The sequence below is a fragment of the Salvelinus fontinalis genome, chromosome 3 (assembly GCF_029448725.1).
Source record: "Salvelinus fontinalis isolate EN_2023a chromosome 3, ASM2944872v1, whole genome shotgun sequence".
NCBI lineage: Eukaryota > Metazoa > Chordata > Actinopteri > Salmoniformes > Salmonidae > Salvelinus > Salvelinus fontinalis.
Window position 1 is genome coordinate 29,170,328 of NC_074667.1, and position 23,232 is coordinate 29,193,559.

The 23,232-nt window shown below is 42.9% G+C and overlaps 1 protein-coding gene across 20 annotated transcripts in view; it reads right to left on the reverse strand.

Moving 5' to 3' along the window:
• Window positions 1-15,545: 15,545 nt before the first annotated feature.
• The window catches only part of LOC129843275 (pleckstrin homology domain-containing family A member 6-like), a 169,372-nt gene continuing 161,685 nt past the window's right edge, over window positions 15,546-23,232 (reverse strand). For 19 of the 20 annotated variants that reach the window (XM_055911945.1, XM_055911939.1, XM_055911970.1 and 16 more), the window contains 2 exons: window positions 20,343-20,450; window positions 15,546-18,536 (listed from right to left, as the gene is read on the reverse strand). In XM_055911945.1, the coding sequence (XP_055767920.1) occupies window positions 20,353-20,450 (98 nt within the window). In that variant the 3' untranslated portion in view covers window positions 15,546-18,536; window positions 20,343-20,352. The remainder of the gene's footprint in view (window positions 18,537-20,342; window positions 20,451-23,232) is intronic. The other variant, XM_055911917.1, reaches the window with a different exon arrangement.

The window sequence follows — 23,232 nt, forward strand, 5'->3', positions numbered from 1 at the left end:
ATGAATTACAGTGCTAGCCTAATATTCTCTCAGTTCATCACAATTACAGTATCTCTAGCGGTGTCTCTTAACCAGCCTTGGGCCCCCAGTTGGCCCAAAGGTTATCTTAAAAGTGGGTGAGGTGGCGATGACGGGACTGGCTTCCTCTCTCACATCAAAACATACCTGCAGACGAGAGACAGATGGATAGAGAGAGAGCATGATTAAGCCTTGTTTTTTTAACACTGTCAGTCATCATAATCATTAGGAATATTCAGAATAATTGTAATTATTTTGCCTCTTTGGCCTATTTATTGCCTTACCTCCCTACTCTTCTACATATGCACACTGTACATATCTTTTTCCATTGTGTTATTGACTGTACGTTTGTTTGTGTAACTCTGTGTTGTTGTTTTTTCGCACTGCTTTGCTCTATCTTGGCCAGGTCACAGTTGTAAATGAGAACTTGTTCTCAACTGGCCTACCTGGTTAAATAAAGTAAAAATAAAAATAAATAAAGATATATAATCATATTTCATGCCGGTGTAACAGTTAGCCTTTTTTATACAGAAGGATGAAAGGACACAATATGTCTGTCAGAGGAAGAGTTAGACCAGAAAGTCAGCTCCATTAAGGCAAGGATGCCCCATGCAGGCTTGAGGATGGTCAAAGGAATTCTCAGAGCAATGGGCCATTATGTACAGTACAATGCCGAAGAGTTAGGCAGTCTTTGCAACGTGTAGATGGTACAGGTATAATTGCCAGAATGATCCAGCTTCGTTGCATAACTCTGCAAAAATAGTCTGTTCCTACTCCCGTCTCTATTCCACATTGATACAAATCATAAATTGACGAGGTACTAAGATGTATATTGTCTCCATCAAATCTAAGAAGCTTTTCTAACTTTTTTATTCTACCTTATTCGTAGACAAATGTTCAATGATGTATGAAATTGGAGTTGTTCTCCATCAACTGGTAATACATAAATAATGAAACAGGTTAATACATTTCACTTTAATTCCAATGCTTTTTTTCAAGATATAACAGGTAAGTATATTATTTTGTATTCATATTGCATATTTCCCATCACCTAATGAACAACCACAATACCGGTCTGGTGTTAAGCTTTCTGTGCTGTATTGACGTATCCTGAAAATGACCTCTGCTGCTTTTGATTGAATGGTCATATGTCAGTTATTGTTTTCATATCTACAAAAAAAGAAGCAATTTTCTTTACTTTTGTTTTGTTTGTTCTACTGTGAAACTCTCTCTCTATGTGTCTCTTTCTGCATGGCCAGAGGGAGAGAGTCTCCTCCAGGAATTTACGATCTGAGATAACAGAATCTGGGTGTAGGAGAGGAGAGAGGGGGAAGGCACTCGCTATAACCAAAGAGGGCCACGTCATGACACCTCTTATACACTATATTAGGCCCAGTCATTGGATCTTTGGTTTTCCTAGATATGGCTATTATATTGTGATCACTACATCCGACGGATCTGGATACTGCTTTCAAGCTAATTTCTGCAGCATTAGTAAAGATGTGATCAATAAATGTTGATGATTTCATTACTGTGCTGTTTGTAACTACCATGGTAGGTTGACTGATAACCTGAACCAGGTTGCAGGCACTGGTTACAGTTTAAAGCTTTTTCTTGGGTGGGCAGTTTGTTGAAAGCCAATTGGCTCATTCCGATTACTACAGAATGTCACCGGAGGGGATGGCTGCCGTTTTACGGGCTCAAAACCAATTGTGATATTCTGAACGAGGACATGGATAACATACAGTTGGCTGAGTTTTACATGCATCGGCAAGACAGAACAGCAAGGTCCGGTAAGACGAGGGGTGGTGGTCTGTGTCTATTTGTCAACAACAGCTGGTGTGCGATCTCTAATATTAAGGAAGTCTCTAGGTTTTGCTCGCCTGAGGGAGAGTACCTCATGATAAGCTGTAGACCACAATAGATAGAGTTTTCATCTATATTTTTCATAGCTGTCTATTTACTACCACAAACCGATGCAGGCATTAAGACCGCACTCAACGAGCTGTAGAAGGCCATAAGCAAACAAGAGAATGCTCACCCAAAGCGGCGATCCTAGTGGCCGGGAACTTTAATACAGGAAAACATAAATCAGTTTTACATAAATTCTACCATCATGTCACATGTGCAACCAGAGGAAAAACAACTCTTGACCACCTTTACTTAACACAGAGATGCGTACAAAGCTCTCCCTCCCCTTAATTTGGCAAATCTTACCATAATTCTATCTTCATGATTCCTGCTTACAAGCAAAAACTAATGCAGGAAGTATCAGTGATTCGCTCAATACGGAATTTGTCTGATGACGCAGATGCTAAGCTACAGGACTGTTTTGCTAGCACTGTAACGGCTTTTATAATCTTCCTCCTCCTCGGTCGAGGAGAAGGAGTAGGGATCGGACCAAAACGCAGCGTTGTATGCAGACATAATTAATTTACACTTGAATAGATTACAAAACAACAAAACGACGTAGACAGACCTGAACGTGAGAATTTACAATATAACACGAAGAACGCACGAACAGGAACAGACTAACCAAACGAACGAAAACAAAACAGTCCCGTGTGGTGCGACAGACACAGACACAGGAACAATCACCCACAAACAAACAGTGAGAACAGCCTACCTTAATATGGTTCAATCAATCAGAGGAAACATCAAACACCTGCCCCTAATTGAGAACCATATCAGGCAACACATTTAACCCAACATCGAAACACATAACATAGAATGCCCACCCCAACTCACGCCCTGACCAACTAAACCAACTCTTACATACAAAAACAAGGAAAACAGGTCACGAACCATCAAAACGGCAATGCATCGTTACAGGTCTAAGATTGAATACTACTACAATGGCTCTGACGCTCAAGGCTTGCAAACTATTACGGATTACAAAGGGAAAACCAGCCGGGAGCTGCCTAGTGATGCGAGCATACAAAATGAGCTAAATACCTTCTATGCTCGCTTCAAAGCAAGCAACACTGAACCATGCATGAGAGCACCAGCTGTTCCGCATGACTGGGTGATCACGCTCTCCGTAGCCGATGTGAGTAAGACCTTTAAACAACCTGATTACACAGGTTGAAACACACATATTGAAATTTAAATGTTTTTTTAGAGTAAAGTACATCGAAAAAATCAAAAGAAAACTGCAAACTGAATAGGAGACCAAACAAGCAGCAAACAAAGAAGAAAGGCTTTTGAAAAAGTAACAATTTTTTCATAAAATTATACCGTTTTCTTAGCTAGCTAAGTTGTTTACCTGTTGCTAGGCAGTTGCTAGGGACATTCCTGGAAGAAGCTAGCTAGCTAACAAGGAGTGTCTAGTTGGCAGAAGAGAAGAAGGGACAAAGAAGGGACAAAGTGGGACAAAATAAGGACAGAAGAAAAGGGAAAGGGGGGAAAGGGGACATTAAGGTGAAGCAGTCCTCTAAAGACACAAAAGACAATAATACAAGAAACAACACTTCTATTGCCTCTCCCTCTACGATACGCACTTCCGGGTTGTAGCGAGTAGTTGCATTCCGCTTTGCTCCACAGGTAGTATTACATTTTCATTTCATTACAGTACAACAGTTTGATTTGTTTGATCTTAGCTGGCTACATAGCCGTCTTTGTATCCAAGATAATTGTGTAGTCTAGAGTAATTGTCGAGGTTACCTAGCCAGTTAGAGGTTACCTAGCCAGCTACACTTTCAAACAAAGTCAACAACGCAGCCACTGCTAGCTAGCCTATTTCACCAGCCAGCAGTACTATATCATTTTAGTCAATAAGATTTTTTGCAACGTAAGCTTAACTTTCTGAACATTCGAGACGTGTAGTCCACTTGTCATTCCAATCTCCTTTGCATTAGCGTAGCCTCTTCTGTAGCCTGTCAACTATGTGTCTGTCTATCCCTGTTCTCTCCTCTCTGCACAGACCATACAAACGCTACACACCGCGTGGCCGCTGCTACTCTAACCTGGTGGTCCCAGCGCGCACGACCCACGTGGAGTTCCAGGTCTCAGGCAGCCTCTGGAACTGCCGATCTGCGGCCAACAAGGCAGAGTTCATCTCAGCCTATGCTTCCCTCCAGTCCCTCGACTTCTTGGCACTGACGGAAACATGGATTACCACTGATAACACTGCTACTCCTACTGCTCTCTCCTCGTCTGCCCACGTGTTCTCGCACACCCCGAGAGCTTCTGGTCAGCGGGGTGGTGGCACTGGGATCCTCATCTCTCCCAAGTGGACATTCTCTCTTTCTCCCCTGACCCATCTGTCTATCGCCTCCTTTGAATTCCATGCTGTCACAGTTACCAGCCCTTTCAAGCTTAACATCCTTATCATTTATCGCCCTCCAGGTTCCCTTGGAGAGTTCATCAATGAGCTTGACGCCCTGATAAGTTCCTTTCCTGAGGATGGCTCACCTCTCACAGTTCTGGGTGACTTTAACCTCCCCACGTCTACCTTTGACTCATTCCTCTCTGCCTCCTTCTTTCCACTCCTCTCCTCTTTTGACCTCACCCTCTCACCTTCCCCCCCTACTCACAAGGCAGGCAATACGCTTGACCTCATCTTTACTAGATGCTGTTCTTCCACTAATCTCATTGCAACTCCCCTCCAAGTCTCCGACCACTACCTTGTATCCTTTTCCCTCTCGCTCTCATCCAACACTTCCCACACTGCCCCTACTCGGATGGTATCGCGCCGTCCCAACCTTCGCTCTCTCTCCCCCGCTACTCTCTCCTCTTCCATCCTATCATCTCTTCCCTCTGCTCAAACCTTCTCCAACCTATCTCCTGATTCTGCCTCCTCAACCCTCCTCTCCTCCCTTTCTGCATCCTTTGACTCTCTATGTCCCCTATCCTCCAGGCCGGCTCGGTCCTCCCCTCCTGCTCCGTGGCTCGACGACTCATTGCGAGCTCACAGAACAGGGCTCCGGGCAGCCGAGCGGAAATGGAGGAAAACTCGCCTCCCTGCGGACCTGGCATCCTTTCACTCCCTCCTCTCTACATTCTCCTCTTCTGTCTCTGCTGCTAAAGCCAATTTCTACCACTCTAAATTCCAAGCATCTGCCTCTAACCCTAGGAAGCTCTTTGCCACCTTCTCCTCCCTCCTGAATCCTCCTCCCCCTCCTCCCCCCTCCTCCCTCTCTGCTGATGACTTCGTCAACCATTTTGAAAAGAAGGTAGACGACATCCGATCCTCGTTTGCTAAGTCAAACGACACCGCTGGTTCTGCTCACACTGCCCTACCCTGTGCTTTGACCTCTTTCTCCCCTCTCTCTCCAGATGAAATCTCGCGTCTTGTGACGGCCGGCCGCCCAACAACCTGCCCGCTTGACCCTATCCCCTCCTCTCTTCTCCAGACCATTTCCGGAGACCTTCTCCCTTACCTCACCTCGCTCATCAACTCATCCTTGACCGCTGGCTACGTCCCTTCCGTCTTCAAGAGAGCGAGAGTTGCACCCCTTCTGAAAAAACCTACACTCGATCCCTCCGATGTCAACAACTACAGACCAGTATCCCTTCTTTCTTTTCTCTCCAAAACTCTTGAACGTGCCGTCCTTGGACAGCTCTCCTGCTATCTCTCTCAGAATGACCTTCTTGATCCAAATCAGTCAGGTTTCAAGACTAGTCATTCAACTGAGACTGCTCTTCTCTGTGTCACGGAGGCGCTCCGCACTGCTAAAGCTAACTCTCTTTCCTCTGCTCTCATCCTTCTAGACCTATCGGCTGCCTTTGATACTGTGAACCATCAGATCCTCCTCTCCACCCTCTCCGAGCTGGGCATCTCCGGCGCGGCCCACGCTTGGATTGCGTCCTACCTGACAGGTCGCTCCTACCAGGTGGCGTGGCGAGAATCTGTCTCCGCACCACGTGCTCTCACCACTGGTGTCCCCCAGGGCTCTGTTCTAGGCCCTCTCCTATTCTCGCTATACACCAAGTCACTTGGCTCTGTCATATCCTCACATGGTCTCTCCTATCATTGCTATGCAGACGACACACAATTAATCTTCTCCTTTCCCCCCTCTGATAACCAGGTGGTGAATCGCATCTCTGCATGTCTGGCAGACATATCAGTGTGGATGACGGATCACCACCTCAAGCTGAACCTCGGCAAGACGGAGCTGCTCTTCCTCCCGGGGAAGGACTGCCCGTTCCATGATCTCGCCATCACGGTTGACAACTCCATTGTGTCCTCCTCCCAGAGTGCTAAGAACCTTGGCGTGATCCTGGACAACACCCTGTCGTTCTCAACTAACATCAAGGCGGTGACCCGTTCCTGTAGGTTCATGCTCTACAACATTCGCAGAGTACGACCCTGCCTCACGCAGGAAGCGGCGCAGGTCCTAATCCAGGCACTTGTCATCTCCCGTCTGGATTACTGCAACTCGCTGTTGGCTGGGCTCCCTGCCTGTGCCATTAAACCCCTACAACTCATCCAGAACGCCGCAGCCCGTCTGGTGTTCAACTTTCCCAAGTTCTCTCACGTCACCCCGCTCCTCCGCTCTCTCCACTGGCTTCCAGTTGAAGCTCGCATCCGCTACAAGACCATGGTGCTTGCCTACGGAGCTGTGAGGGGAACGGCACCTCCGTACCTTCAGGCTCTGATCAGGCCCTACACCCAAACAAGGGCACTGCGTTCATCCACCTCTGGCCTTCTCGCCTCCCTACCTCTGAGGAAGTACAGTTCCCGCTCAGCCCAGTCAAAACTGTTCGCTGCTCTGGCACCCCAATGGTGGAACAAACTCCCTCACGACGCCAGGTCAGCGGAGTCAATCACCACCTTCCGGAGACACCTGAAACCCCACCTCTTTAAGGAATACCTAGGATAGGATAAAGTAATTCTTCTAACCTCCCCCCCCCTTAAAAGAGTTAGATGCACTATTGTAAAGTGGTTGTTCCACTGGATATCATAAGGTGAATGCACCAATTTGTAAGTCGCTCTGGATAAGAGCGTCTGCTAAATGACTTAAATGTAAAATGTAAATGTAAAGGTTGACATTCACAAGGCCACAGGGCTAGACGGATTACCAGGACATGTACTCAGAGCATGCACTGACCAACTGGCAAGTGTCTTTTTCAACCTATCCTTGACCGAGTCTGTAATACCTACATGTTTTAAGTAGACCACCATAGTCCCTGTGCCCAAGAACGCCAAGGTAACCTTCCTAAATGACTACCGCCCCATAGCACTTACGTCTGTAGCCATGAAGTGCTTTGAAATTGCTGTTCATGGCTTACATCAACACCAGTTCATGACTCACATCATCCCAGAAACCCTAAAGCCACTACAATTCGCATACCGCCCCAACAGATCCACAGATGACGCAATCTCCATTGCACTCCACACTGCCCTTTACCACCTGGACAAAAGGAACACCTGTGTGGCCACGCACAACTCCAACACCATCATTACATTTGCCGACGATACAATGGTGGTAGGCCTTATCACAGACAACGATGAGAACCTACAAGGAGGAGGTCAGAGACCTGGCAGTGTGGTGCCAGGACAACAACCTCTCCCTTAACGTGAGCAAGACAAAAAGAGCTGATCGTGGACTACAGGAAAAGGGGGGCAGAATATGCTCCCATTCATATTGACGGGACTGTAGTGGAGCGGGTGGAAAAGCTTCAAGGTCCTTGGCATCCACATCACTAACAAATGAACATGGTCCAAACACACCAAGGCAGTCGTGAAGAGGGCACGACAATTCCCTATCCCTCCACAGAAGACTGAAAAGATTTGGCATGTGTCCTCAGATCCTCAAAAAATGTATACAGCTGCACCATCGAGAGCATCCTGACTGGTTGCATCACCTCTTGGTACGACAACTGCTCGGCATCCATCCGCAAGGCGCTACAGGGGGTAGTGCATACGGCCCAGTACATCACTGGGGCCAAGATTCCTGCCATCCAGGTCCTCTATACCGGACGATGTCAGAGGAAGACCCTATACATTTGCATTGACCCCCTTTTTTACGCTGCTGCTACTCACTGTTTATTATTTATGCATAGTCACTTTACCCCTACCGACATGTACATATTACCTCAATTACCTTGACTAACCTGTACCACTGCACACTGGTACCTGTAACCCCTGTATATATCTTCGTTATTGTTATTTCATTGTTACATTTTTTTGTTATTTTGGTTTTATTTAGTATTTTAGTAAAAAAAAAAAATATATATATTTTCTTTGGTTAAGGGTTTGTAAGTAAGGTTGTATTCAGCACATGTGACATATAACATTTGATTTGAGTACCAATCTTTTGGCAGTCTATTTAAGCAGACCAGGTCTGCTCACTCATCCTGCTGCCGTATGCTGCTACTGCTACAATGCGATGGCTTCTTTTTCTGCATTGACATTGTGTAATTAGATGTTTCTCGCTATGCTACTTGTGTTCTGATATAATATTTTCTTTGTGATTGATCGCTAGCTTTGTTTTAACCTTGCCTGCGTCGATGAATGTGATGATGTTGCAATGTTTGGGTGCTGGGGGGATGCCATTGATTGCGAGGATCAACAATGTTGCTGCTCTACTGTTGTCGGTCAATAGTGTTAGTAAAACGTTTACTGTTGACAGGAGAACAAGAGGAGACAATAGGACGAGGTGGATAATTTTATAATAAGGCCGTTTAATTACATGTAAAGATATCTTAGTAAAATCTTGCAGCAAGGCTCTTTCTGTCTGATTCCTATTGAATCGTCCGGGAAAGAGAGTAGTTTCCAGAATTGTACAGTACTATATAGACAACAAGCAAAGTAGGTAGATCTGCGAGTCCGGCCTTCCGATTGGTCGATCTGGGTCTTGGGTAGTCCTGATCAGGCCTGGTGTCCACGTTCCATTGGTTCCTGAGATAGTTCTTTGTCCTGAGCTCCAAGCATGAGTTGTGTGTGTCTGTGTGATTGTCATGGGGGAGGGGAGTTGTGGGTGTCGTGTATATGTCTAATGAGTCCAGCATATGTCCAAGAGAAAGAGGGGGTATGTATGTTGTGTCAACTATAGCTAATGTTGAGAAGTTGTTAAAACAAGTTAACAAGTTACCAATATCTAATACAATTTCTTACAATAGCCGGCTACAAACTAGCTAGCTAAGTAGAATTAACCTCGAGAGTAGCCCATCATATAGCCTTCTCGTTGTTCCCAATAACAGCTTTTGGGCAGATTTGGCGCAACAGTGAACACATCCCATCATGGGGAATCATCCCCCGTCATACAAGGAGAAAAGAACCTATGCTAGGCTAGCATACAGGCTATGCATTGATATACAGTAAGTGTTTGTCATGGTGATTTGATAGTATTTCAGTTTCTATGCAGACTTTTATTGTTTATTGCAGCACCAATATCGATAGTTATCACTGCGCAGCTCATGAGAACGCTGAATTAATGCATACTATCATTGATAGCCAATATTTTAAGGGTCATACCAGTCACATTAGTTAGAGTGAGGTGCAGCGGCAGTCACACCTCAAATGAAGTACAAATCATTATGTCTATGGTTATTATTCTTAGAACCTATTCCCTTACACAGTTTCATGATAGAACGCATTACATTTACCTTGCAGACTAGTTTGGATTAGTGCGCTTGTATAGATACACTTTGCTGGTTTCTGCTCTGAGCAATCAGAGTATATGTGTTCAATAGTCAAATCAAATCAAATTGTATTTGTCCCATACACGTGTTTAGCAGATGTTATTGTGGGTGTTGCGAAATGCTTGTGTTTCTAGCTCTAACAGTGCAGTAATATCTAACAGTAATATCTAACATTTGCACAACAATACACACAAATCTAAAGTAAAGGAACGGAATTAAGAATATATAAATATTGGGCAAGCAATGTCAGAGCGGCATAGACTTAGATACAGTAGAATAGGATAGAATACAGTATATACATATGAGATGAGTAATGCAAGACATGCAAACATTACTAAGTTGCAACTCGCAATGCTGTGGTGAATGCTCGCACATTCAGGTGTTAGCTGATTGCTTAGCTTTATTTTATACATGGCTGCCAATGTTGCATCATGGGAGCAGGTGCTGGTTAGGCTCCGTATACATCACCTAGGTGAATGTTGTGCTTATTCATGCATTGGCTGTTATGTTCTGCATCACCTGCACATGGTCGTTATGGCATGGGTGCTATCATTGTTATTGCAAGAGCACACAGTGAGGTTGTGGTGGCTTAGAGGGCAACACTAGCTATCCCTTTCACAGCATCTGCTGGAGCATTGCAGTACGATAGCACATCATTTTAGGATAGCAGTAAGCAGGTTTATATGCATTATCATGCATGCTTGTAGTTAGTGCGTATGCAGGCATCTTATATCCTGTTGCAGCTCACTATTGGAGCTAGGAACACAAGCATTTCTCAACAACCGCAATAACATCTGCTGAATTTGTGTATGTGACCAATTTAAATTTGATTTGAGCGTGACTCGTGTTTACCAACTTGTGGTGGCCTGTGTGTGTGTGTGTGTGTGTTAAATGAGATGGTTCAGCAGTCGCGCAGCATGATATCTTGTGCTACTCAAATGGCGTGTGTCTGTCGTCGGCTAAACAATACCGGGTCTTCTCATCACTAAGCATATATTCACAGGAGTACAGCCTCATTTTCAACCTGTATTTGTAGCATACACATATTTAGCAGATGTTATTGCAGATGTAACAATATGCTTGTGTTCCTAGCTCCAACAAACAGTAATATCTAAAAGAATACACACAAATACACACAAAGTAAAAGAATGGAATGAAGAAATATAGAAATATTAGGACAAACAATGTCGGATTCCCCAGTGTGTGTGTATGTGTGTGTGTACTGTATATAGTGGCAAGAAAAAGTATGTGAACCCTTTGGAATTACCTGGACTTTGTGACTGCATAAATTGGTCATAAAATTTGATCTGATCTTCATCTAAGTCACAACAATAGACAAGCACAGTCTGCTTAAACTAATGACACACAAACAAGTATCCGTTGTCATGTCTCTATTGAACACACCATGTAAACATTCACAGTGCAGGGTGGGAAAAGTATGTGAACCCTTGGATTTAATAACTTGTTGACCCTCCTTTGGCAGCAATAACCTCAAACAAACGTTTTCTGTAGTTGCGGATCAGACCTACACAATGGGCAGGAGTAATTTTGGACCATTCCTCTTTACAAAACTGTTTCAGTTCTTTTCTTGGGATGTCTGGTATGAACTGCTCTCTTGAGATAATGCCACAGCATCTCAATCGGGTTGAGGTCAGGGCTCTGACTGGGCCACTCCAGAAGGCGTATTTTCTTCTGTTGTTGATTTATTTCTGTGTTTCGGGTCGTTTTCCTGTTGCATCACCAACTTCTGTTGAGCTTCAATTGGAGGAGAGATAGCCTTACATAATAATAGTAATAATAGTGAAGACATCAAAACTATGAAATAACACATATGGAATAATAAAAAATATTTGAGATTCTGTGAAGTAGCCACCCTTTGCCTTGATGACAGTTTGCACACTGTTGGCTTTCTCTCAACCAGCTTCACCTGGAATCCTTTTCCAACAGTCTTGAAGGAGTTCAAACATATGCTGAGCACTTGTTGGCTGCTTTTCCTTCACTCTGCGGTCCAACTTATCCCAAACCATCTCAATTAGGTCAAGGTCAGGTGATTGTGGAGGCCAGGTCATCTGATGCAGCACTCCATCACTCTCCTTCTTGGTCAAATAGTCCTGTTGAAAAACAAATGATAGTTCCAAGCGCAAACCAGTTGTGATGGCGTATCGCTACAGAATGCTGTGGGTGCCATGCTGTTTTAGTGTGCCTTGAATTATAAATAAATCACAGACAGTGTCACTAAAAAAAAGCAGCTCCACACCCTCACAACTCCTCCTCCATGCTTCACGGTGGTAACCACACATGCGGAGATCATCCGTTCACCTCCTCTGCATCTCACGAAGACACCAAAAAATTGTTGGAACCAAAAATCTCAAATGTGGACTTATCGGACAGATTTCCACCGGTCTCATGTCCATTGCTCGTGTGTCTTGGACCAAGCAAGTCTCTTCTTATTATTGGTGTCCTTTTGTAGTGGTTTCTTTGCAGCAATTCAACCATGAAGTCCTGGTTCATGCGGTCTCCTCCGAACAGTTGATGTTGAGATGTCTGTTACTTGAACTTTTGAGCTGCAATTTCTGAGTATGGTAACTCTAATGAACTTATCCTCTGCAGCAGAGGTGACTCTGGGTCTTCCTTTCCTGTGGTGTTCTTCATTAGAGCCAGTTTCATCATAGCACTCTATTGTTTTTGCCACTGCACTTAAAGAAATGTTCAATGTTTTTGAAATGTTCCACATTGACTGACCTTTATGTCTTAAAGTAATGATAGACTGTCATTTCTCTTTGCTTATTTGAGCTGTTCTTGACATGTTATGGACTTGGTCTTTTACCAAACAGGCTATCCTCTGTATACCAAACCTACCTTGTCACAACACAACTGATCGGCTCAAATGCATTAAGAAGGAAAGAAATTCCACAAATGAACTTTTAACAAGGCACACCTGTTCATTTAAATGCATTCCAGGGGACTTCCTCATGAAGCTGGTTGAGAGAATGCCAAGTGTGTGCAAAGCTGTCATCAAGCTACTTTGAAGAATCTAACATTTAAAATATATTTTGATTTGTTTAACACTTTTTTGGTTACTACTTTATTCCATATGTGTTATTTCAGAGTGTTGATGTCTTCGCTATTATTCTACAACTTAGAAAATAGTAAAAAATAAAGAAAAACCCTTGAATGAGTAGGTGTGTCTAAACTTTTGACTGGTACCCTATATATTATAAAACAAAGGAAAGTGTGGAGATAAAATGCTGTATCTCTCCTTTAAGACCACTTTACTGGTTTGCCTGGGAATTTTCCAAGGTTACCTTCTTGCCCAACCCTGCCTTTATGCCTAAGGTTAGCGACAATTACAATTGTCTCAACTTGGAGCATGTGGCTTTCCTCCTGCCGCCTTTGCCTGCTATGGAAGGGGAGTGGCTACACCATTTGGGTCCAGTACTCACCTTGCGCATATACAGTACTTTAATTACAAGTATCACATCCGCCCGTGATTGGGAGTCTCATTGGGCGGTGCACAATTGGCCCAGCGTCGTCTGGGTTTGGCTGGGGTAGGCCGTTATTGTAAATAATAATTTGTTCTTAACTGACTTGCCTGTTTAAATAAAGGTTTAATAAAATAAATACAAATAAAACATTTGGGAGAGCTTTGCGCAAGAGCAACAAAGTCTTTGTGTCCTGGGTCCCTCCCTGCAAAGAGGGATCAACGGTTATCACATTGGATTGTGGAAGCTATTACAGTTTATTGGCCTATAATAGCAAGGGATTACAGCCTCTGTAGGGCCCGAGGTCTGCATACTTTTTACTAAACATTACATCATAAATACTATGCGACGATGAGTACCTACTATCGGAGAGCATCTGCGATACGCGAGTTGGCCATATCCCGCTAGTGATATGTCAAAACAAATAATTGAAAGAGAACTGAAGGTTACTTGCTCAACCCAAGTGTTCAGATATTATGAGTGAGACATCTCACCACATTCTCTCATTCGCAAGACTGCGAGGATGTTTGTTATGCTTGATAATGATCAGAGGGCAGGCGAGTGGGTGTTCAGTATAAGGGGAGGGGCTCCTTCATTCTCCACTTGCCCTGTCTGTCTCCGAAAGACGTGCATGATTAGTTATTTGAGCTGCTTAGAGATTCTGGTGAATCCCACTAGTGAGAAGTCTCACTTTTATTATCAGAGAACAGGGGTAACACAATAACCTTAATTTGTCTGGAGGCTTGTCATCTGATTGGATTGTCTGAGAGACTCTTCTCTCTATCATGATCAATAAATTCACTGTTTTCACAGACTCTGTGGGATTGTTATGGCATGGTTCTAATATTTTCAAAGAGGCTACAGGAACCACATGGTATTACAAGAAACAAGATATCCAGCATACATTGGAGCATACACAGACCCCAGAGAGTTTAACCCCATCTCAACCTGTTTTTGAGTAATGAAGCAGGCAAAAGGCAGGTGGTCTCCCTACAAAGGACAAATATTGGCAAAGCAGCAGGACTGTCTTTGTTCACAGTGTGAAAGCTCACTTAGTACTCTCTCTCTCTCTCTGTGTGTGTGGGGGAGGCATGCAGACTCATGAAGACAGACAGACAGAGTGAGGGAGAGAGAGCTCTGTGTGAACTGTTGATTGAATCAAGGTGATTGGGATGTTTATATATAGTGCCCTCTTGAGGAAGGCTTGGGTTATTACCAGAAGTCCAAAGACCACCCAATACTCAGAGCCACAAGCAGCATCCGAATTCCCATACTAGCGTACTGCATACTTAAACTGCATAGTATGTACTCATCGTCACGTACTATTTATTACGTAATGTTTAGTAAAAAGTATGCAGTACGCCACGGCAGTAGCGTACTACTTTGCTACGGATTCGGATACATAACTGGCTAGCTAGGTTAAAAAAGAAGTTGCCGCTCAACAACAGCAAGCTCAGTTAACTTCAAATCCTACTAAAGCAGGTTTGAATGCACTGTGGGTGTGAAATTCCAGAAAAGTTTACAATGCGTTCATACTACATGAGAAGCCAAAATGATTATGACATTGAAATGTGACATACTATTTTTCTCATACTCAAATGGCGGACAATTTACGTGCTTGTATTGGTGTTTGGAGTGCCACTAAACCGAGTTTGGCATACTAATCTATGTGTTTCCAACACATTTCTTTGACAATAACATTATTTAGGGGATTTATTTGTTGTTGTTGCCAGATATAAAACTGTGATCTTTCAATAGAAGTTTAAAAGTTGGAGTTTGCCAAACGCTACCACTAGGCTACCCATGCCAGTAAGAACAAACAGATGATAGCTTTACCTTATAATAATTCAAATACACTTTATTGGAGGTTGTAAATGAGTTACCTATGAAGTCCAGTATTGTTGACCATATAGCACAGTTCAGAAAGTGTTCTCCATGCGAGCCCCATAATTTCACCATGTCAATGATGGGTTTGACCTCTAACCTCCGAACTCGGGTCTCCATTGTGATCATCTTTCAGTCAAATGTGTACGCGACACAGAATACATTTTTTCAGAGGAATACTGAAAGTCAAATGACAGTTGATTTCATACTGTGTTTTCCACACATCCAGCCAGTCTTCAAAGTCTACATGATATCTTCAGGTTTATTTATCCAGACATACACATAGAATAGAATATAACAAAGTCCATATGATATAATATAAGAGTCCTTATGATATAATATAAGAGTCCATATGATATAATATGAGTCCTTATGATATTGTCAGTAAAGGTCTATTAATATAACAGACAGAAAGTATGATGATCAGTAGTATAATTATTTTGGCAGTGATACTCAACATCGATATCATGATCAAAACAATAACGGTAATAATATCAATGATTATGATTATAATTTTTCTTAGAAAGTACGGCGGAATATTCCGAAAACATCTAAAGAGAAACACATACTGTATATATTTGTATACATTCACTTTATTGCAAGAAGGTTTTCCTAAAGCAAGCATATGATATTTTACTTTTTTATTTGCATAGTTCAAGCATTTTGTGTATTTTCGCCAAAATAGCAACAGTTGATGTTATTATTAAGATATACGTAGTTGAAATGGGAAATATGTACATAGACCAATGTGCTAAATCTTTCCACATCATTATTAGCCATAAATGCTACATTTTCTATCAAATATTGGACGCCCCGTATTTGGCTGTTTTGTGTTTCTCAACACATATGAGGCCAATTGTTCCAAAAATACCAATATTTTCAAAATCATCTTTAAACCAGGGCCTTCAAGACAAATCTTAAAAGCAAATTAAAAAAATATTTTAGCAATAATCATTTTCCCCCAATATTGTGAAAAACGCAAAACATTCCTGATTACATGCTAAAAATGTAACCTGTCGGCTGAAACCTTATTTTAGTCATCAAATACCCATGAGTCTAAAAAAATATGTACTGCATCTTCTGACCTTAGTTGTCCCTTTCTCAAACAAGAAAAAAATATAACTATTTTCTTCAGACTTTTTTTTTTTAATAATCTGCTTTGTGTACACAAATGTTTAACTTGCCTCCAAACACGGTGGCTTGAGTCTGAAGAAAGATATCTTCTAATACAGACACAGCATTGCCTCTGAGCCAATATGACAAAGGGGGAGAAACGAATGGAATGGGGGAAAAAAGACAGAGAAGGAAAGATGGGTGGATTGTGAGGGAGGAATGAAGACAGAAATAAAAAAAGGGCTGCTGTTTCAGAGGCCACAGGTTAAATCTGGAGACACTAAACAGTGATCGACTGACAAACAAATGTTCCTTATTAAGAGACAGCCAAAATGCAAAGGATGGGTCAGCAACTTATATTAGAGGACAGGAAGAGGACGAGTATGTTGCTCATAACTGCACCATGATACATCCTCCACTTAGAATGTGGAGTGACTTGTCATATATGTGTATAATATATGAGTTCCTCCGACCCTGACCAGGACAGCAATACGTCTATATATTTCTGTGTCTATCTATCTGTCTCACCCAAAGTGGTTGATCACGTTAGAAGTGACTCCTCATAGAAAAATAATTCGATGTATTTGGAGAGGTAAAAACGTATTGATCAGAATAAACGACCTCTATATGCTAAAAAGGTTCAGTCTTCAACATAGCACTGTATAATATTAGCGATATGATACATGTAGGATGCATTTAGCTTTCTGATATGTACACACTGTAAGTTGGCTGTGATGCAAGTTGCTGGCCCATCTTAACACAAACAAGTGTTTCAACTAGCAGACTTATTCTAAGGTCACTTCTTTTACTGACGTCTTTCCACATACTATATACTGTACTGTATGTATATATAAATGTAGATATAGAGAGATTTTATCTACACATGTATCTATTGACATACTGTACCACTGAAGTAAGGTCTTATAGCAGTGAGAGAACTAAGAGGAGTCCAATGGCTTTAATGCCAATGGTGTGTGGGCTGTACTCACATCAAGACACACAGTTACCAGAGAACTAACAGTGGTTTCAGAGTGAGGCAGGATAGGTCTTCCTGCAGGCAGTCACACACATACGTATATAGGTCCCAGCCAGCCCTGGGTGTAGGACGGGAAAGGGGACAGAGGGGGTGTAGCCTAGCCTGGAGAAAGGGTTGGGAGGCAGGCGTCACAGTGGGTTAGGTGTTCAATAGGTGTGTTCCTCACCTGGGATAAGAGGTGTTGGAAGGAATCGAAGGGAGACTCATGCAAACACTGCTGTACACCAATGTTCTGCGACCACTGGATTGAGTGGAGGGGGGGGGGGGGTGCTTTCATACAGTACAGCTCTCCCACTAATGGCCTCTGAAGACGACGCCAGGAAGTCGAAGGTCAAGGCCTGTTTAACTGAGTTTGAAACAATGACCTGGGGGCCAATCAGAGACAAAACTACATTGCTCTGAAGAGGCCATTTCCTGTTGTGTCAGGGTTTCCCCAAACTCGATCCTGAATCAGCTGTGTAGTGCTAGGGCAAAAACCAAAACGTCCACCCAGGGGGGCCCCAGGATCAAGTGTGGGAAACCCTGTGTTATGTTACTGTTCCCGCTCATATCTCTCTTTATGGCTCTTGAACTACCATCTGTCCGCCTCCTCCTCGGTGACCATTTCCTGTTACAGTGTAACATCAGCCTCTGATTGGTTCTACTGCTCTCTGCACCAATAAGAAGCTCTCACTCCCCAGTCCCTCTTCCTGAAGTCCAGCTCCGGCAGTCCTAATCCCTCTTCATCTTAACAGAGATCCGTGCATCACGTACGATAAGTCCCCTCCTGAACCGTTCAGTCACAGAACTCTACTGTCCTGGGCTTCTAGTCTCTGTGGTCCTTCTAATCTCTCTATAGCATACACCTTTCCTGAGCTGAGTAACGGAGAAAACTGTCGAAACAGTCCCACTGTCAGTGTAGCATGGAGGAGAGCATGTTTGAGTGCTGTATACACCCCCTGGTTTCTGGCTAGCTTAGCAGTATCAAATGCTGTGTCAAACGCATCATCCCCAAAATAGTGAAAAATTACAGCATTGTGTTTTATTTGCATTTGTTTAGTTTGCGTTACCTGCCCTTATAGAGGAGCTATTTTCTGCCAGGCCTAGACTAAGAAGAATTGTGTAAGTGTGGTGAATGATAGAGAGAGTGGAGGGTGCCGTTATAGACCCCCTTCTGTTGGGAGGTGTGGTCCTCCATCATAGTCTGTTTGCCTTGAAAAGGTCCTCAGGTGGTCAACTTCCCAAACTTCCTGTGACAGCTTCATGTTTCCGGTTGTGTTGTTGTGGAGGTCATTTGGGTTTATACACCGGCGGGCAGGTGGTCTGGGAGATTAACCAGTTTGTAAATATAACCAGTTTCTTTGGGCATTTTCTTTATATTCCAGTGGATCCTCAGAAGGACGCTCCGTCAAACTTGACGGCAGCCAGAGCTTGAGCTAGAGATGAAAGAGAGAGAGATGAAAGAGAGAAAACATACTTTAATCCCAGTAAAACCCACTTTTACAAAACACTCAAACAAAGACACAATGAAAATTGAAAGCAGAGAACGGAAATGTTTCCAGACTCAGATGAGTTCCCTTTCTGCTATTTGTTTGTGTGACTCTCTAAATGCTTATTTGACCACAGGACAACTCTCTGTGCTGCCTCATTTTGGTAAACCACTCCAGGCCAGTTTGTACCAATCACTGCTGAGGATCCTGTCGTTGAGTACAGGATGTGCCCCTGTTATGTTTATGAGTGGTTATTGAGGGGACTCAATAGATGTTACGACAAGGCTGAGAAAGCTGCAGTGCAACGTCGACTTGAGTAATCGTCCACTGAACATACTCTGCATGGTTGCAATTTGGGTACAACAAGTCCACAATGGTGCTTTTCACAAGATACAAGTTTACTTGTTAGATATTACTGCTCTGTCGGAACTAGAAGCACAAGCATTTCGCTACACTCGCATTAACATCTGGTAACCATATGTACGTGACCAATATAATTTGATTTGATTAACTAACATTAGCTTGAAAACAACAAGAATGGTAATAGAAAGTCATTGAAGTGTGACCGCCGCTTTATTTAATACATTTAGGATAAAACTTTGTTTGTTGTGAGTATGCAGACAACAGACCCTGAACACCGTCAGTCAAGCAGAAAGGCATTAGGTTGGAACTGAACATACAAGGACTTCACGCTCTTATAAAGTATTGCATTGTTGTGCCATTTGTGCAAGTCTGCATTCAATTTGTGCACCTGGGTTTTGGGAAGGGCCATGTGTGAACCTACCAATGTTTAAAAGTAAGGCGGATATCTCAAGATGTTTTTGCCAATATCTCAAGTTGTTTTTGTCAAACACAATGCAGGGAAGTAAATCAGGATCGTTTGGGAGGTGTACGTTTTTGTCCAGGAATGACAGGACTGTGTTCTTAGTAAGGATTATGGTCATAACCAAGCACATAAGCAAATTTAAAAATGACAAAAACGATCTGATATTTGATCCCCGCTTGTCCAAACGGTGCTGACAGGAAGCGTGATCCTCCTATTAGTTTAACACGATGACTATTAGCTACAAAGTCTGAAACAGCAGTTTATCATTATTGGCATTTATTGCTGAGTATGTGTTGGACGTGGCAGCCTGGCTTCATTCAAAGAATATAGCTCTAAATTGACTGGTCCATGGCAGAGGTCCCATCCTGAATTGCCCCTGCTTAGCAGTACTAATTTAACCCTGTGTACAAATACAGGGTAGACAACTTCACATCTGAGTCAGCTGTCTTCACTCTCTCTAACAGCAACACTTCAGTCTCACTTCCTCTCCGTGTCCTACATCAGCACAAACTGAGAGACAGATAATCCCGACTTCAGGGGGAGGCCTCCACAAATCTTCAAGAGATATTTTACTGGTTAATCGTTTCTGTACCTTGAAATGTGTACAGTACGTGGACAAGGACTGGTAATAATATACGATTGTCGTACGGTTATTTCGGTATAGAAAACATAAATATTGTGTTAGCACTGTTCATTGAGAGCATTCAGAACTATTTTCCAGTTAATAAAACAATTGAGTAAAGCAGATAGCAATACAATTTCCACTTGCGGCCATTGGTCAAGACATCACATGAGTGAAAAACTAAGAGTCCTGCCCAAACCAGGAGAGGTAAAGGAGGGGGTGTGAGGTAGGAGGAGGGGACCAGAGAGGGGGTGAGGAGGGAGGGAGGGGGGGTTGCAGGTGTGGTTGGTGGGCGGGGACTCACCTTCACAGACTCACACCTTCATGATGTGAACGGAGTCGGAGAAGTCGGTGCAGGACGGGGGAGGGGCCAGGTTGGCCGGGGAGGCGGGGGGGCTGGGGGCGCACTGGGCTGGAATGGAATGGGGGTGTGAGGTGAGAACGAGCAAAACAAATAGCAAAACATGAAGGTGTAAAGCAATAATAAAGGGTTGAGGCAGCTACAACAGGGAGGACTGTGCACTAACTCCAACCCACAAGCATAACAGGATATGGTTATGCTTGTGGGGATAAATCTGTAGGGATATGGTGCTAAGCCTGTATAGCTTTGTACTGCGGAAGCAAGAGAATGTTGCTAGGATAAACTTGTTACACCTGGATCTGGAGTTTGGCTCCACATTCAGAAAATTAAACAGTTTGAACAGCTGTAATCGAGATTACATTTACAAAGTAAATACTTGTAACGACAGAAAGCATGAAGGTCAGTAACAAATTGTAGGTAAACTTGCAGAATATATGTGGATAGGATATTATGACTCTAAAGATAATATGGTTGAACATAATGCAAAGTGCTTTTCTGGACGCAAGATAAAACAAAGTCTGCTATCTGGCACCAGCAGCGTAACAGATACTTGGTTCGTACTGAACTCTGTGCAGCTGGACAATAACAGTATCTGTCCAGTCAAGGGTGACGCATGCTCAAAGGTATGGTTTAATGACCATGTAATGACCGCGACTGACAGCAGGCAGCACACAGTATGATTGAATACTTCACAGTCCTATAAGACTTGATGAAAAAAACAGATTTGTTTTCCTTCAGCTCATCACTTTACATTGACAAGTTTATGTTCAATTTCCCATTATCATAATCTGTGATGACTATGCATAAGTGATATGTGGTTGGTTGTGGGTAGGGTAGAGACAGAGATAGTGATATGTAGTAGGCAGTGAGAAATTGTGCTGTAGTTTTCAGCAAACGGAGACTCTGTCGATATCTCACTTCTCATGGATTGCACCTCCATCACTCAGTCGCGTCATGCCATTGTTATGAACGTCCTTAAGATTCCTCCACCATATTGGTGCCCAAAGGGCTACTGGGGTGGTTGCTCCAGTTTGGCGGCAGGTAGCCTAGTGGTTAGAGCGTTGGGCCAGTAACCGAAGGTTGCTGGATCGAAACCCCGAGCTGACCAGGTAAAAATCAGTCATTCTGCCCCTGAGCAAGGCAGTTATCCCACTGTTTCCCGGGCACCGAAGACATTGATGTCGATTATGGCAGCCTCAGCACCTCTCTGATTCAGAGTTAAATGCGGAAGACCATTTCAGTTGAATGCATTCAGTTGGACAACTGACTAGGTATCCCCCTTTCCCTAAGTGGGTCGCAACTCTACGTCTGAAATAAAATGTGCTCTATGCAGGACCTAAAAATTCTACCTGTTGGACCACCTTGGCGTAAGTCCTTCTGTGAGCTACTCCTGGGCATAGATTCTACGCCTAGTAGGGAGCAGGTGTAGGGTATTAGATTAGATATTCTTAGATCTTCTTTAACGATTTGAACAGAAAATGATAGCAATCTATATTTTCAAAAGAATGTGACTCTCGTGTTCATATTTCAGAACCTCAGCAGGCTTTTCGAGTTTCCTATGCGCGAGTCAATAGCAAAATAATACACTTGATTTATGCTACATTATAATGCTAAATGTATCTGAGCAGTTATTATCAATCTACACGAAACAAAAATATAAATGCAGCATGTAAAGTGTTGGTCCCATGGTTCATGAGCGGAAATAAAAGATACCAAACATTTTACATTATCCACAAAAAGCTTTTTTTTGCATACATTTTGTGCACACATTTGTTTACTTCCCTGTTAGTGAGCATTTTATCCTTTGTCAAGATAATCCATATCAAGAAGCTGATGAAATAGCATGATCATTACACAGGTGCACCTTTTGCTGGGGACAATAAAAGGCCACTTTAAAATGTATTTCTGTCTGTAATAAAGCCCTTTTGTGGGGAAAAACTAATCCTGATTGGCTGGGCCTGGCTCCCCAGTGGGTTGATCTGGCTCTCAAGTGGGTGGGCCTAACCACTCCAAGGTCCACCCATGGCTGTGCCCCTGCCCAGTCATGTGAAATCCATACATTAGGGCATAAATCATTTATTACAATTGACTGATTTCCATATATTAACTGTAACTCAGTAAAATCTTTGAGATTGTTGTATGTCGTGTTTATATTTTTGTTCAGTAAAATAGATAAGCTGCCACCTCCACTAATTTGCCCAGACAGAGATCAAACAACCAACTATATAGATGGAGACTGTTTGAAACAAAATCACATTGATTGATTATCAGACAAGTCAAGGGCTTTTTGTCGGGATATAGCCTTGGCAAATGAATCCACCTGTTATACTGGGCTACCGTAGGCTACATAACATGCTAGCAAAATGTTCTGATAACACTGTTTGACGAGCAAACTAGACTAAAGATTATCATCATGAAAACACTCACCTCAATTCCACAAACATTTTCCCAGCCTAATTGTAACTAAATATCAAAATGGAGATTCCGTGAAAACAAAAATATTATATTTATTGATTTATCAATACGAGTCTTGTCTCAAAGCAGCGTGATAACACTGTCCCAATCATAACGTTGCTGAAATTATAGTTGACCACACACGGCTATTGCTTTAAAGTATTTAAAACAGTTGGATGACTTAATTTCAGAAAGCAATAATAGTGTAACGACCCTGGGTTTATAAACGCGGATATCGACTCTGCCGCATGAACATGCTTTTGGGGCACAGTTGATTGCGTGCTGGATTTCGGCTTGAAGGTCGAGGGTTCGATGCCTGCTCCCTGCCTGTTTCATTACAATATGATACATGGCTTCAATGGCGTTAGCATACTTTACT